The sequence below is a fragment of the Haematobia irritans genome, chromosome 1, assembly GCF_050003625.1.
Source record: "Haematobia irritans isolate KBUSLIRL chromosome 1, ASM5000362v1, whole genome shotgun sequence".
NCBI classification, from domain to species: Eukaryota; Metazoa; Arthropoda; class Insecta; order Diptera; family Muscidae; genus Haematobia; species Haematobia irritans.
Genome location: NC_134397.1, coordinates 28,534,246 through 28,548,845, shown reverse-complemented (window position 1 = coordinate 28,548,845; position 14,600 = coordinate 28,534,246). Strand labels below are relative to the sequence as shown.

General features: G+C 22.9%; 2 protein-coding genes across 5 annotated transcripts in view; one reads left to right on the top strand and one right to left on the bottom strand.

Moving 5' to 3' along the window:
- Window positions 1-2,192: 2,192 nt before the first annotated feature.
- Window positions 2,193-14,600, bottom strand: part of LOC142220514 (prostate-specific antigen-like) — a 51,972-nt gene continuing 39,564 nt past the window's right edge. For all 4 annotated transcript variants that reach the window (XM_075289698.1, XM_075289696.1, XM_075289699.1 and 1 more), the window contains exons 2-3: window positions 2,567-2,887; window positions 2,193-2,494 (exon numbers count right to left, since the gene is read on the bottom strand). In XM_075289698.1, coding sequence (XP_075145813.1) covers window positions 2,333-2,494; window positions 2,567-2,860 — 456 coding nt within the window. In that variant the 5' untranslated portion in view covers window positions 2,861-2,887 and the 3' untranslated portion in view covers window positions 2,193-2,332. The remainder of the gene's footprint in view (window positions 2,495-2,566; window positions 2,888-14,600) is intronic.
- Window positions 12,538-14,077, top strand: LOC142220513 (chymotrypsin-2-like). Its single transcript, XM_075289695.1, has 2 exons — window positions 12,538-13,351; window positions 13,769-14,077. Exons 1-2 carry the CDS (start codon window positions 12,566-12,568, stop codon window positions 13,931-13,933), a joined length of 951 nt encoding a protein of 316 aa, XP_075145810.1. The 5' UTR covers window positions 12,538-12,565; the 3' UTR covers window positions 13,934-14,077.

The following is a 14,600-nucleotide window of genomic DNA, read 5'->3' as shown; positions in this document are numbered from 1 at the left end:
AAATTTTGACAAAATTTTTTATAGAAATGAAAGTTGGACAAAATTTTCTATAGAAATGAAAGTTTGACAAAATTTTCTATAGAAATAAAATTTTAACAAAATTTTCTTTATAAATAAAATTTTTACAAAATTTTCTTGGGATATAAATTTTGTCAAAAATGTTCTATAAGAATAAATTTTGGCAAAGATTTTCTATAGAATTAAAATTTTGACAAATTTTTCTATAGAAATTAAAGTTTAACAAAATGTTCTACATAAATTAAATTTTGACAAAATTTCTTATAAAAAAAAATTGCCTACATTTTCTATAGGAATACAATTTTGACTAAATTTTCTATAGGAATAACAGTTTTCGTCTTTCGATTTTTACTTCATTGAAAGCATGGACAAGTAATGGGAAAAATGTGGATTGTACACGCAAAGAAAAAAACGTTTGGAAAACGTGTACCGAAAACGTTTTTCTTTTGTTAGAGTTTTTTGAATTGCTTCGAAAATTTTAAACTTTTATCACCAAAAAAATTCGTTTGTTACAAAGTTTTTATTTTTTCAATAAAAAAAGTTATTTTTGAAACAACAACAGAGTCCATTTCGTTTATATCAAACACTGTTCTTTTCTGACTTTTGGTCTTTAATAAAACACATTTTACAGTTCAAAATTTAATATAGTACAATGTAATGTTGAACATTTTTTTCGGAATCTTCCGAACATATGTAGAATGTATGTAAAAAAAAAAAAAAAAAAAACTTTGGTCGAAGCAGGGATCGAACCCACGACCCTCGGCATGAGAGTCAGACGTAGCAACCACTGCTCCACGGTGCCAAACTAAATGTTTGTTTCTGTTAAATAAACTTTGTTTATTCGGTTCGTGGGCGCCGCAAGCTATGCTATATAAATATAACTTATATGGATATTTATCTATTGATGACCATAACAGGTACATAGCTCAGTGGTTAGTGTGTTGGCTTACAAAGTGCATGGTCCGCGGTTCGATTCTCCGTCCAGGCGAAAGGTAAAAAAATTTTAAAAATTTATAAAATCGTATAATTTCTTCTACATTGTTTGTATTACAGAAAAATGTGTTAAGAACTAAAAATCTTCGTGGAAGTGAGAAAGATGTGAGGGAAAATGCAATTAGCCAGAAAAAAATTTTTTTTTTGAGTTAGTCTTTATGAAATTGTTTTTACATCCTGGAAAAGAATAAACGTTTATCACAAAAAGTATATACTTTTCTTCCAAATACACTTCCTTACAGCGAAAAGCAAATGAGAAACGAACTTTGTTTGTCTAAAATTTCGTTTGGGAGGAAAGAATTATTTTTTTGCGTGTAACATATATGTTAGTCAAACAAGCAGTTGATCTATGGTATGACCCCTGAAAAACTCATGTATGGTAAGTAATTATTGTCAAATATACTGAGTTGTGATTATTATCCTTCTCTGGATGTATTAATGAACCCAAATACACCGCATCGTATTACCATCAGTCTAAACAATGTAACCCTTTTCTCTATATTTTTTGGGGAATACACAAATTTTCCATTCTTATGGCCCATTCTATTTCACTGAAGAGCAACTAAAAGACCTTACCACTCGTTTGCATATTTCACCAAATTTCGAATGTATAATAGTAACAATGCCATGGTGAGTGAGAAAACAAAAAATTGCCTTTTTCATTCGCATTTTAAATCAGCATGAAAATTTCACAGTAATAAAGTTATCGTTCGGTTGGTTTTCTTTTGAATTTGTTTTGGTAAAAGGCAGGAAAACAACTCCTCTGGTGTAGACAAAAAATGATCATTTTTCTCTGGAGCAAAAGACCTAAGACAAAAGACCATACTTACAGATTGTGATAAAGTTAGAATTTCTTAGTTTATGGATGGTTTTTGTTTTTGTGTATTCCTGTGGTTTTTTATTTCGTTTCGGTGTTAAAGTTTTTCTTAGGAATAAAAAACTTTGGTAAGAGAAGTGCTTATTTATATGTGAACAAAACAAAAAGAACCACATTGAAGTGATTTGAATTCTTATCCAAATAGTTATCCACACCTCTACTACCATGGAGGGCAATGAGTTCTAAATGGATTTTTGGTGAAAAAGATGGTCAAAGATGGTCTGTAAAGAGACTTTCATACACAATTAGAACCAATTTGGGTCCTTTCATTAAATTTGAATATCTTGGAAATAAAAACAACGGATTTATCAAATTTTTGAATCGAAAACAAACAAGGGTCAACGATGAATTTCTTAATATCGTTTTCTAGATTTTAATTAATAATCATTGATCTCGAAATAATTTTTTTAAGGATAATATTCTCCATGAATATTTCATGATACATTAAGATCCAGCATTTTTTATAGTTTCACTGATCCATTCGATATAAGGGGATATTCGCGTAAATACATAAATTCTATATGGTTTACATACAGATCTGCCATATGATAATAAACCCCATAGTATTGTCAAATTACGATTGACTAAAGATCCACCAGAATCTCCCTGTAATAAAGGGAAGAGAATATTTTTTTTTATTAATTTATTAATTTGCCATTGATAAATTCTAGAACTTACATCACATGGTCCCGGCGAGTCATAGGCCACAGCACACAATTGATTTTTGGTTATATGATAGAATTTTCTTTGACGACATAATTCATTAGATATAATATGAATTGGTATTAATTTTAGGAGAGAATTTCTCGATTTGTTATTTTCTTGGGATAATATCTCGGAACTGTTCGATTGCATTTTCTTATTCCTCCGCTCTCGTCCAATCGCATATCCCCTCTTGTTTTCTTCTAAATATTTCTTGTTGTTATAAGGAATTTTCTTCTGGAAATGTCCATCAAGTTTTAATGGTTCCATAAGTTTAATTAAAGCTATATCATTTCCCTGCAAAGGATTAAATTTGTTATGTATAAAAATTTTACTAACGTTATAGCGATTTTGCAAATTTTCTGATTGGCATGGCAACACTTTAAAATCTTTGGGGTTTAGGCTTTGATAAAAACAGTGAGCTGCTGTTAGAATAAATTTCTCTTCAATAATTGTTCCCAGACATTGATGTTGGTATAGTTTTTCGATTTTTTTATATTCTATAGACACTTCGAATGGAGTTTGCAGTGAGACAGTAATTTCTTCTAGTTGACCATTTACAAGGCTTAGATGTATAACTAGAAATAGGAGATTGCCTTCCAAAAACATTGCTGTAAATCTTGATATATGATTTTGACATAAAATGTCAGTTCTAAAATGATTGAATGTAGTTTGACATTGACATTTAAATAGGACCATGCGAGTATATATGTATTTTTAAAAAAATTTGTATGGTAAAATGACGAGGTAGCACAGGGGGAAGACCAAACGGCTCACAGGTACTTCTAGTTATATCCTTGATATAACCTGCTATAGAAAATAAAATTTTGACAAAGTTTTTTATAAAAAATAAAATTTTGGCAAAAATTTCTATACAAATAAAATTTCGAGAAAATATTCTATATAAATAAAATTTTAACAAAATTTTCTATAGAAATAACATTTTGAAAAAATTTTCTATACAAATAAAATTTTGGCAAATAAAATGTTGAGAATATTTTCTATAGAAGTAAAATTTTGAAAAAATTTTCTATAAAAATAAAATTTTGTGAATATTTTCTATAGAAGTAAAATTTTGAAAAAATTGTCTATACAAATGAAATTTTAGAACATTTTCTATACAAATAAAATTTTGGAAAAATTTCCTATGGATTATCCCACCTCAGTAATGCTGGTGACATTTCTGAGGGTTTCAAAGCTTCGAAGTGGTTTCACTGCAATGTGGAGCGCTGTTCGGACTCGGCTATAAAAAGCAGGTCCCTTGTCATTGAGCTTAACATGGAATTGGGCAGCACTCAGTGATAAGAGAGATGTTCACAAATGTGGTATCACAATGGACTGAATAGTCTAAGTGAGCCTGATACATCGGGCTGCCACCTAACCTAACCTAGTTATATCCTTGATCACAGTTTTGACAAAATTTACCGTAAAATACCGTTTTGGCAAAATTGTTTACAGAAATAAAATTTTGACAAAATTTGCTATAAAAATAATATTTTGACAAAAATTTTCGTGGAAATAAAATTTTGAGAAAATTTTCTATAGAAATAAAATTTAACAAAATTTTCTATAGTAATAAAATTTTGACAAAATTTTCTATAGAAATAAAATTTTGACAACATTTTTTATAGAAATCAAATTTTGAAAAACATTTCTATAGAAGTACTATTTTGAGAAAATTTTATGTAGAAACAAATTTTCAGAAAATTTTGTAAATAAATAAAAATTTAACAAATTATCTATAGAAATAAAATTTTGATAACATTTTCTATAGAATTAAAATTTTGATAACATTTTCTATAGAATTAAAATTTTGATAACATTTTCTATAGAATTCAAATTTTGACAAAATTTTCAATAGAAAATAAAATTTTGACAAAATTTTCGATAGAAATAAAATTTTGACAAAATTTTCTATAGAAATAAAATTGTACAAAGTTTTCTATAGAAATAAAATTTTGAGAAAATTTTCTATACATATAAAATTTAGCGAAAATTTTATATGAAAATAAAATTTTAGAAAAAATGTCTATAGAAATAAAATTTTGACAAAATTTTCTATGGAAATAAAATTTTCTATAGAAATAAAATTTTGAGAAAATTTTCTATACAAATAAAGTTTTGAGAAAATTTTCTATACAAATAAAATTTTGGAAAAATTTCCTATAGAAATAATATTTTGAGAAAATTTTCTATATAATTAAAATTTTGACAAAATTTTCTGTAGAAAATAAAATTTGGACACAAATTTTTATAGAAATTAAATTTTGTCAAAATTTTCCTTAGAAATAAAATTGTGACAAAATTTTTTATAAAAATTAAATTTTGAGAAAAATTTCTGCAGAAATAAAATTTTGAGAAAATTTTCTGTAAAAATAAATTTTCAGAAAATCTCCTATAGAAATAAAAATTTGACAAAATTTTATATAGAAATAAAAATGTTGACAAAATTTTCTATAGAAATAAAATGTTGACAAAATTTTCTATAGAAATAAAATTTTGACAAAATTTTATATAGGAATAAAATTTAAAACATTTTAAACACTTAACATCAGTTATCCTTTTCGTCATATGGTTTGTCTCCACATTAGTTTCTCCACATTGGTCGTGATGTTAATATCCTTTGCCGTTTTTTATTATTTTCAAACATAAACAGAACGTGACATCCTTTCCATGATAATACATTGTCATAATATTTTGACAAAAATTTTCGTGGAAATAAAATTTTGAGAAAATTTTCTATAGAAATAAAATTTAACAAAATTTTCTATAGTAATAAAATTTTGACAAAATTTTCTATAGAAATAAAATTTTGACAACATTTTTTATAGAAATCAAATTTTGAAAAACATTTCTATAGAAGTACTATTTTGAGAAAATTTTATGTAGAAACAAATTTTCAGAAAATTTTGTAAATAAATAAAAATTTAACAAATTATCTATAGAAATAAAATTTTGATAACATTTTCTATAGAATTAAAATTTTGATAACATTTTCTATAGAATTAAAATTTTGATAACATTTTCTATAGAATTCAAATTTTGACAAAATTTTCAATAGAAAATAAAATTTTGACAAAATTTTCGATAGAAATAAAATTTTGACAAAATTTTCTATAGAAATAAAATTGTACAAAGTTTTCTATAGAAATAAAATTTTGAGAAAATTTTCTATACATATAAAATTTAGCGAAAATTTTATATGAAAATAAAATTTTAGAAAAAATGTCTATAGAAATAAAATTTTGACAAAATTTTCTATGGAAATAAAATTTTCTATAGAAATAAAATTTTGAGAAAATTTTCTATACAAATAAAGTTTTGAGAAAATTTTCTATACAAATAAAATTTTGGAAAAATTTCCTATAGAAATAATATTTTGAGAAAATTTTCTATATAATTAAAATTTTGACAAAATTTTCTGTAGAAAATAAAATTTGGACACAAATTTTTATAGAAATTAAATTTTGTCAAAATTTTCCTTAGAAATAAAATTGTGACAAAATTTTTTATAAAAATTAAATTTTGAGAAAAATTTCTGCAGAAATAAAATTTTGAGAAAATTTTCTGTAAAAATAAATTTTCAGAAAATCTCCTATAGAAATAAAAATTTGACAAAATTTTATATAGAAATAAAAATGTTGACAAAATTTTCTATAGAAATAAAATGTTGACAAAATTTTCTATAGAAATAAAATTTTGACAAAATTTTATATAGGAATAAAATTTTGACAAAATTTTCTAAAAAAATAAAATTTTGACAAAATTTTCTATAGAAATAAAATTTTGACAAAATTTTCTATAGAAATAACATTTTGACAAAATTTTCTGTAGAAATCAAATGTTGACCAAATTTTCTTTAGAAACAAGATATTAACCAAATTTCTTTAGAAACAAAATATTGACAGAACTTTTTATAGAAATAAAATTTTGAAAACATTTGCTATAGAAAATGAGAATTTGACAAAGTTTTTTACAAAAAATAAAATTTTGGCAAAATTTTTTATAGAAGTGAAATTTTGATCAAATTATTTTTAGAAACAAGATATTCACAGAATTTTTGATAGAAATAAAATTTTTAAAATAGTTGCTATAGAAAATAAAATTTTGACAAAGTTTTTTATAAAAAATAAAATTTTTGCAAAATTTTCTATAGAAGTAAAATTTGTTGTGTATATTTTTTGGCCAAAATCGAATTGACATCAGAGTTTATGTTAATATTTTTATGACCATACCAATATTTTAATATAATCGAAAGAATTTTTTAAATTTTTAAAAAAAATTGGGCCAAATATATATAATGTACACCATCAAAGATAATGAGACCATTTCTAGAATTTAATATAAAATAATTTAAAACATTTTAAACACTTAACATCAGTTATCCTTTTCGTCATATGGTTTGTCTCCACATTAGTTTCTCCACATTGGTCGTGATGTTAATATCCTTTGCCGTTTTTTATTATTTTCAAACATAAACAGAACGTGACATCCTTTCCATGATAATACATTGTCATAAGCTTTAAGTAAACATTCTTTGTGCCTTTGACTCGTCTTTACATGCGTTATGAACTAATCTTCTATGCAAACATATTATCACCGTTAATACCTTCTAACCAGGACATTAGGAAGCGCAGTTTTCTTTTACACACATCGTCTGTTTACTTGGCTTTATGATATCCTTTGATATGTTAAGCCTTTCCACAAAGATTGACAACACGAAGATACAGCTTCTTTGAGGGGTGACGGAAGCTTTAATTTTTTATTAACAAAACTTTTAGTCATTATGAGAAACTAACAAACACAAATGTGCCTTAAAACGCTAATATTGTATGACATATATGAAAGACAGCACAGGTTGTAGGATATTTAAAGAAAAAAATTATCTTTGTTACCTAGAACAAAGGTGACACATTGTGCCTGTTTTGCCTGTTCAAATTAATGTATGCAATATGAGAAATTATAACAGAAATTTTTATAAAAATGTTTATTAAATTATCTATAAAATTTTCGTTAAAGTGTGGTTACTATACAAAATTTTGTGGAATTTTTATTTAAAATTGCATCGATATTGTATTTCTGCAGAAAATTTTGTAAAAATGTTATTTCTATAGAAAATTTTGTCAAAATTTTATTTCTATAGAAAATTTTGTCAAAATTTTATTTCTATAGAAAATTTTGTTAAAATTGTATGTCTATAGAAAATGTTCTAACATTTTTATTTCTATAGAAATTTTTCTCAAAATTTTATTTTATTTCTATAGAAAATTTTATCAACATTTTATGAAAATTTTATTTCTATAGAAAATTTTGTCAAAATTTTATATCTATAGAAAATTTTGTCAAAATTTTATTTCTGCAGAAAATTTTGTCAAAATTTTATTTCTTTAGAAAATTTTGTAACAATTTTATTACTGTAGAAAATTTTGTCAAAATTTTATTTCTATAGAAAATTTTCTCAAAGTTATATTTCTATAGAAAATTTTGCAAAATTTTATTTATATAAAAATTTTTGTTTCTATATTTTTTTTAGTTTTATTTCTATAGGAAATTTTGTTAAAATTTTATTTCTATAGAAAAATTTGTTAAAATTTTATTTCTATAGAAAATTTTTTCAAAATTTTATTTCTGTAGAAAATTTTGTCAAAATTTTATTTCTATAGAAAATTTTGTCAAAATTTTATTTCTATAGGAAATTTTGTCAAAATTTTATTTCTATATAAAATTTTGTCAAAATTTTATTTCTATAGAAAATTTTCCCAAATTTATATTTGTATATGTTAGAACACTTTCTCAAAATTTTATTTCTATAGAAAATTTTGTCAAAATTTTATTTCTGTAGAAAATTTTGTGCAATTTATTTTTCTATAGAACACATTTTCAAAATTTTATTTATATAGAAAATTTTGTCAACATTTTATTTCTATAGAAAATTTTGTCAAAATTTTATTTCTGTAGAAAATTTTGTCAAAATATTATTTCTATAGAAAATTTTGTCTAAATTTTATTTCTATAGAAAATTTTCCTAAATTTATATTTGTATATGTTAGAACACTTTCTCAAAATTTGATTTCTATAGAAAATTTTGTCAAAATTTTATTTCTATAGAAAATTTTGTCCAATTTATATTTCTATAGAACACTTTCTCAAAATTTTATTTCTTTTGAAAATTTTGTTAAAATTTTATTTCTATTGAAAATTTTTCAAAATTTTATTTCTCTAGAAAATTTTGTCAAAATTTTATTTCTATAGAAAATTGTCTCAAAGTTATATTTCTATAGAAAACTTTGTAAAAATTTCATTTCTATTGAAATTTTGTCAAAATGTTATTTCTATAGATGATTTTCTCAATATTTTAATTCTGTAGAAGATTTTCTCAATATTTTAATTCTGTAGAAGATTTTCTCAAAATGTTAATTCTGTTGAAAATTTTGTCAAAATTTTAATTCTGTAGAAAATTTTGTCAAAATTTTAATTCTGTAGAAAATTTTGTCAAAAATGTATTTCTATAGAAGATTTTCTCAAAATTTTAATTCTCTAGAAAATTTTTTTCAAAATTTTATTTCTATAGAAAAATTTTTTAAAATTTTATGTCTATAGAAAATTTTCTCAAAATTTTATTTCTATAGAAAATTTTGTCAAAATTTTGTTTCTATAATTTTTTTTTTAAATTTTATTTCTATAGGAAATTTTGATAAAATTTTATTTCTATAGAAAATTTTGTTAAAATTTTATTTGTATAGAAAATTTTGTCAAAAATATATTTCTATAGAAAATTTTTTCAAAATTTTATTTCTGTAAAAAATGTTGTCAAAATTTGATTTCTATAAAAATTTTTTTAAAAATTTTATTTCTATAGAAAAAAAAAAATTTTAAAAATTTTGTCAAAATTTTATTTCTATAAAAAAAATTTTCAAAATTCTATAGAAAAATTCCTAAAAATTGTATTTCTATATTCTCAAAATTTTATTTTATTTCTATAGAAAATTTTGTCAACATTTCATTTCTAAAGACCATTTTATTTCTATAGAAAATTTTGTCAAAATTTTATTTCTATAGAAAATTTTGTTAAAATTGTATGTCTATAGAAAATGTTCTAACATTTTTATTTCTATAGAAATTTTTCTCAAAATTTTATTTTATTTCTATAGAAAATTTTATCAACATTTTATGAAAATTTTATTTCTATAGAAAATTTTGTCAAAATTTTATATCTATAGAAAATTTTGTCAAAATTTTATTTCTGCAGAAAATTTTGTCAAAATTTTATTTCTTTAGAAAATTTTGTAACAATTTTATTACTGTAGAAAATTTTGTCAAAATTTTATTTCTATAGAAAATTTTCTCAAAGTTATATTTCTATAGAAAATTTTGTCAAAAATATATTTCTATAGAAAATTTTTTCAAAATTTTATTTCTGTAAAAAATGTTGTCAAAATTTGATTTCTATAAAAATTTTTTTAAAAATTTTATTTCTATAGAAAAAAAAAAATTTTAAAAATTTTGTCAAAATTTTATTTCTATAAAAAAAATTTTCAAAATTCTATAGAAAAATTCCTAAAAATTGTATTTCTATATTCTCAAAATTTTATTTTATTTCTATAGAAAATTTTGTCAACATTTCATTTCTAAAGACCATTTTATTTCTATAGAAAATTTTGTCAAAATTTTATTTCTATAGAAAATTTTGTTAAAATTGTATGTCTATAGAAAATGTTCTAACATTTTTATTTCTATAGAAATTTTTCTCAAAATTTTATTTTATTTCTATAGAAAATTTTATCAACATTTTATGAAAATTTTATTTCTATAGAAAATTTTGTCAAAATTTTATATCTATAGAAAATTTTGTCAAAATTTTATTTCTGCAGAAAATTTTGTCAAAATTTTATTTCTTTAGAAAATTTTGTAACAATTTTATTACTGTAGAAAATTTTGTCAAAATTTTATTTCTATAGAAAATTTTCTCAAAGTTATATTTCTATAGAAAATTTTGCAAAATTTTATTTATATAAAAATTTTTGTTTCTATATTTTTTTTTAGTTTTATTTCTATAGGAAATTTTGTTAAAATTTTATTTCTATAGAAAAATTTGTTAAAATTTTATTTCTATAGAAAATTTTTTCAAAATTTTATTTCTGTAGAAAATTTGGTCAAAATTTTATTTCTATAGAAAATTTTGTCAAAATTTTATTTCTATAGAAAATTTTGTCAAAATTTTATTTCTATATAAAATTTTGTCAAAATTTTAATTCTATAGAAAATTTTCCCAAATTTATATTTGTATATGTTAGAACACTTTCTCAAAATTTTATTTCTATAGAAAATTTTGTCAAAATTTTATTTCTGTAGAAAATTTTGTGCAATTTATTTTTCTATAGAACACATTTTCAAAATTTTATTTATATAGAAAATTTTGTCAACATTTTATTTCTATAGAAAATTTTGTCAAAATTTTATTTCTGTAGAAAATTTTGTCAAAATATTATTTCTATAGAAAATTTTGTCTAAATTTTATTTCTATAGAAAATTTTCCTAAATTTATATTTGTATATGTTAGAACACTTTCTCAAAATTTGATTTCTATAGAAAATTTTGTCAAAATTTTATTTCTATAGAAAATTTTGTCCAATTTATATTTCTATAGAAAACTTTCTCAAAATTTTATTTCTTTTGAAAATTTTGTTAAAATTTTATTTCTATTGAAAATTTTGTCAAAATTTTATTTCTATAGAAAATTTTGTCAAAATTTTATTTCTATAGAAAATTGTCTCAAAGTTATATTTCTATAGAAAACTTTGTAAAAATTTCATTTCTATTGAAATTTTCGTCAAAATTTTATTTCTGTAGAAAATTTTCTCAAATTTATATTTCTATAGAAAACTTTCTCAAATTTATATTTCTATAGAAAATTTTCTGAAAATTTTATTTCTATTGAAATTTTTGTCAAAATGTTAATTCAATAGAAATTTTTGTCTGAATTTTATTTCTTTAGAAAATTTTCTCAAATTTATATTTCTATAGAAAACTTTCTCAAAATTTTATTTCTTTTGAAAATTTTGTTAAAATTTTATTTCTATAGAAAATTTTGTCAAAATTTTATTTCTATAGAAAATTTTGTCCAATTTATATTTCTATAGAACACATTCTCAAAATTTTATTTCTTTTGAAAATTTTGTTAAAATTTTATTTCTATAGAAAATTTTGTCAAAATTTTATTTCTATAGAAAATTTTGTCAAAATTTTATTTCTATAGAAAATTTTGTAAAGATTTCATTTCTATTGAAATTTTCGTCAAAATTTTATTTCTGTAGAAAATTTTCTCAAATTTATATTTCTATAGAAAACTTTCTCAAATTTATATTTCTATAGAAAATTTTGTCAAAGTTATATTTCCATAGAAAACTTTCTCAAAATTTTATTTCTATTGAAATTTTTGTCAAAATGTTAATTCAATAGAAAATTTTGTCTGAATTTTATTTCTTTAGAAAATTTTCTCAAATTTATATTTCTATAGAAAACTTTCTCAAAATTTTATTTCTATTGAAAATTTTGTTAAAATTTTATTTCTATAGAAAATTTTGTCAAAATTTTATTTCTATTAAAAATTTTGTTAAAATTTTATTTCTATAGAAAATTTTGTCAACAGTTTATTTCAATAGAAAATTTTGTCAAATTTTTTTATAGATAATTTCAACTTACGACCTGTTAAAAAATTGTGTGTGCTAGTTTTAAACTCACATTTCATTTTTCACTTACCTATATTGCTTATATAGCTTATATTGGTATTAACATAATATATGACACGAATATTCGCTTGTATCTTTGGATATATAAATATGACTCTTATCTTAATTTTCCGGATGAAACCATGTGATGTTCTTACCTCTCAAAAAGTTAACCTAATTTTTTGATATAAAAGTAGCTACAGTAGAAACAAAATATGACAGTGTTATCAAGTAAATGTAAGTGACTATGTATAAACTACTAGCGGTTATATGCATTGTGGCATTTAGAGCTTCCTACGGAAGAGAAGACGATTCATATTCGCCCACGGATGGAAGCCCTGAAAGTCCAATGTATTTTAATAAAGACAATAGAGATCATTTCGAAGGACCGGATATTAAGATAAACTCAACATCGGTACTCGACGATATTGAAACTGCTACCCACCCTAACATTATAAAGGACTTATCCAAAGAGGTCAATGATTCTCGTATTAATGGTGGTTTTGTAGTTCAACAAATCGTTCCATATCAGGTATCACTACAATCTTATCGTTCCAATCGTTGGCATCATTTCTGTGGAGGATCCATAATTACACCTAATCATATACTCACCGCTGCCCATTGTACCCATAAATTGCGTCCTGAGGACATTCATGTTGTTGCTGGTACATTGACATGGCGCCAGGGCGGTGAACGACACCGTGTTCTTGCGAAACGTGAACATCCTCGTTTCTCCACCAGTCCTAAGCTAATTAATGATGTGGCCATATTGAAAGTGTCACCTCCATTTAATTTACATAAACCCTCAGTGGGATCTGTCCATTGGGGTAGTGTTAATCGAGTTGGAGAATCGGTGAATGTTGCAGTAACTGGATGGGGGGCAATAGCGCCAACATTATCGGGAGGACTAGCTGATAAATTGCAAAAGATAAATTATAAAACTTTATCGAATGCGGATTGTTCCAGGAGAGGGTTCCGAGTGACTGATAGTGAAATCTGTGCTATATTAAGCAAGGGTCGTGGAACGTGTATGGTGAGTGTGAAATAAATGTATGGAATAGGATTTTCTGTGCTAAAACGTACAGAGATCCCATTTAGATTCCCAAAATTTCAAATGAAATTAAAATTAAATTAAGATTAAATAAAATTAGAATTCTAATTAAATAAATTCTAAATTAAAATTAAAATAAATTTTTAAATAAAATTAAAATTAAATTTAAAACTATAATTTATATTAAACTTAAGCTTAAAAATATAATTAAATGAAAAATAAAAACTATTAAAAAATCAAATAAATTAAGAGTTAATAAAATTAAAATAAATTATATAAAACTAATTTTAATCCCATATTTTAGGAGATAAAATAAACATTTTTCAATATTTCCATATTGCACTTTTCCCATAATTCGGCTTGAAATCATAAACAAATATTTTCCTTTCTTCTTCACAGGGTGATTCTGGTGGTCCTTTGGTCACAACCCAAAATCCCCCACAACTTGTGGGTATTTTATCCTATGGCACCATCCCATGTGCGGCAGGTAGGCCTGATGTCTATAGCAGAGTCTCCAGTTTTTTGCCATACATTAACCAAGTTGTCTCCAATGAAATACCATAACGTCATAAATTCCTTTGGAATCGATCTACATGAGTGCCTTTTATTGGTTAAACTAAAGCAAAAAATAAATGCATATTTTGTGCCATTGACCAAGGCCAATGTTTGGACATAACAAAATAAATTAAGGCATGAAATTATTTCAAATGTTAATGTTCAAGTGTTGCAGGTATTGCAATTATCATATATTGTCTTTGTCTTAGATATGCGTTAAATTAGAATTGAAGTGAAACGAACGGATGGATGATGGTTTTGGTTAAAGGAAGTTAATAAGATTTTAACTATTAATTTTCTATGATGGTCTGTTAAGCGGAATTTAAAAGGAGAAATAGATTTGCTAGACATGCATTAATTAAAATGCATTCGTGTAGTAGATGGGACTGTAGGAATCTCAACATAGCCAACAAATACAGTGAAACCTTTCAGAAGTGGTCATTTGGGGATTGATTTGAATTTTAAAATATATTCAACGGTTCACGAACATTTTCCGTTTCTGAAAGGTTTTCAGAACTTCTAATTATAGAGGTTTTATATTTAAAATATAATTTTGCACACCTTATTTAAATATTATTTTTATTTTGTTTTACTAAATATTTTCGTTTCTTAAAGCAATTCTTTAATTTTCAATTCTTCTTCAATTTTTTTCTTCTCGATTTTTATTCACAACATA

Bases quoted from the DNA above. Each gene is read 5' to 3' on its own strand.
- LOC142220513 (XM_075289695.1), top strand. From the start codon at position 12,566: ATGTATAAACTACTAGCGGTTATATGCATTGTGGCATTTAGAGCTTCC. The intron at 13,352-13,768 runs GTGAGTGTGAAA...TCTTCTTCACAG, and splicing joins AGGGTCGTGGAACGTGTATG to GGTGATTCTGGTGGTCCTTT.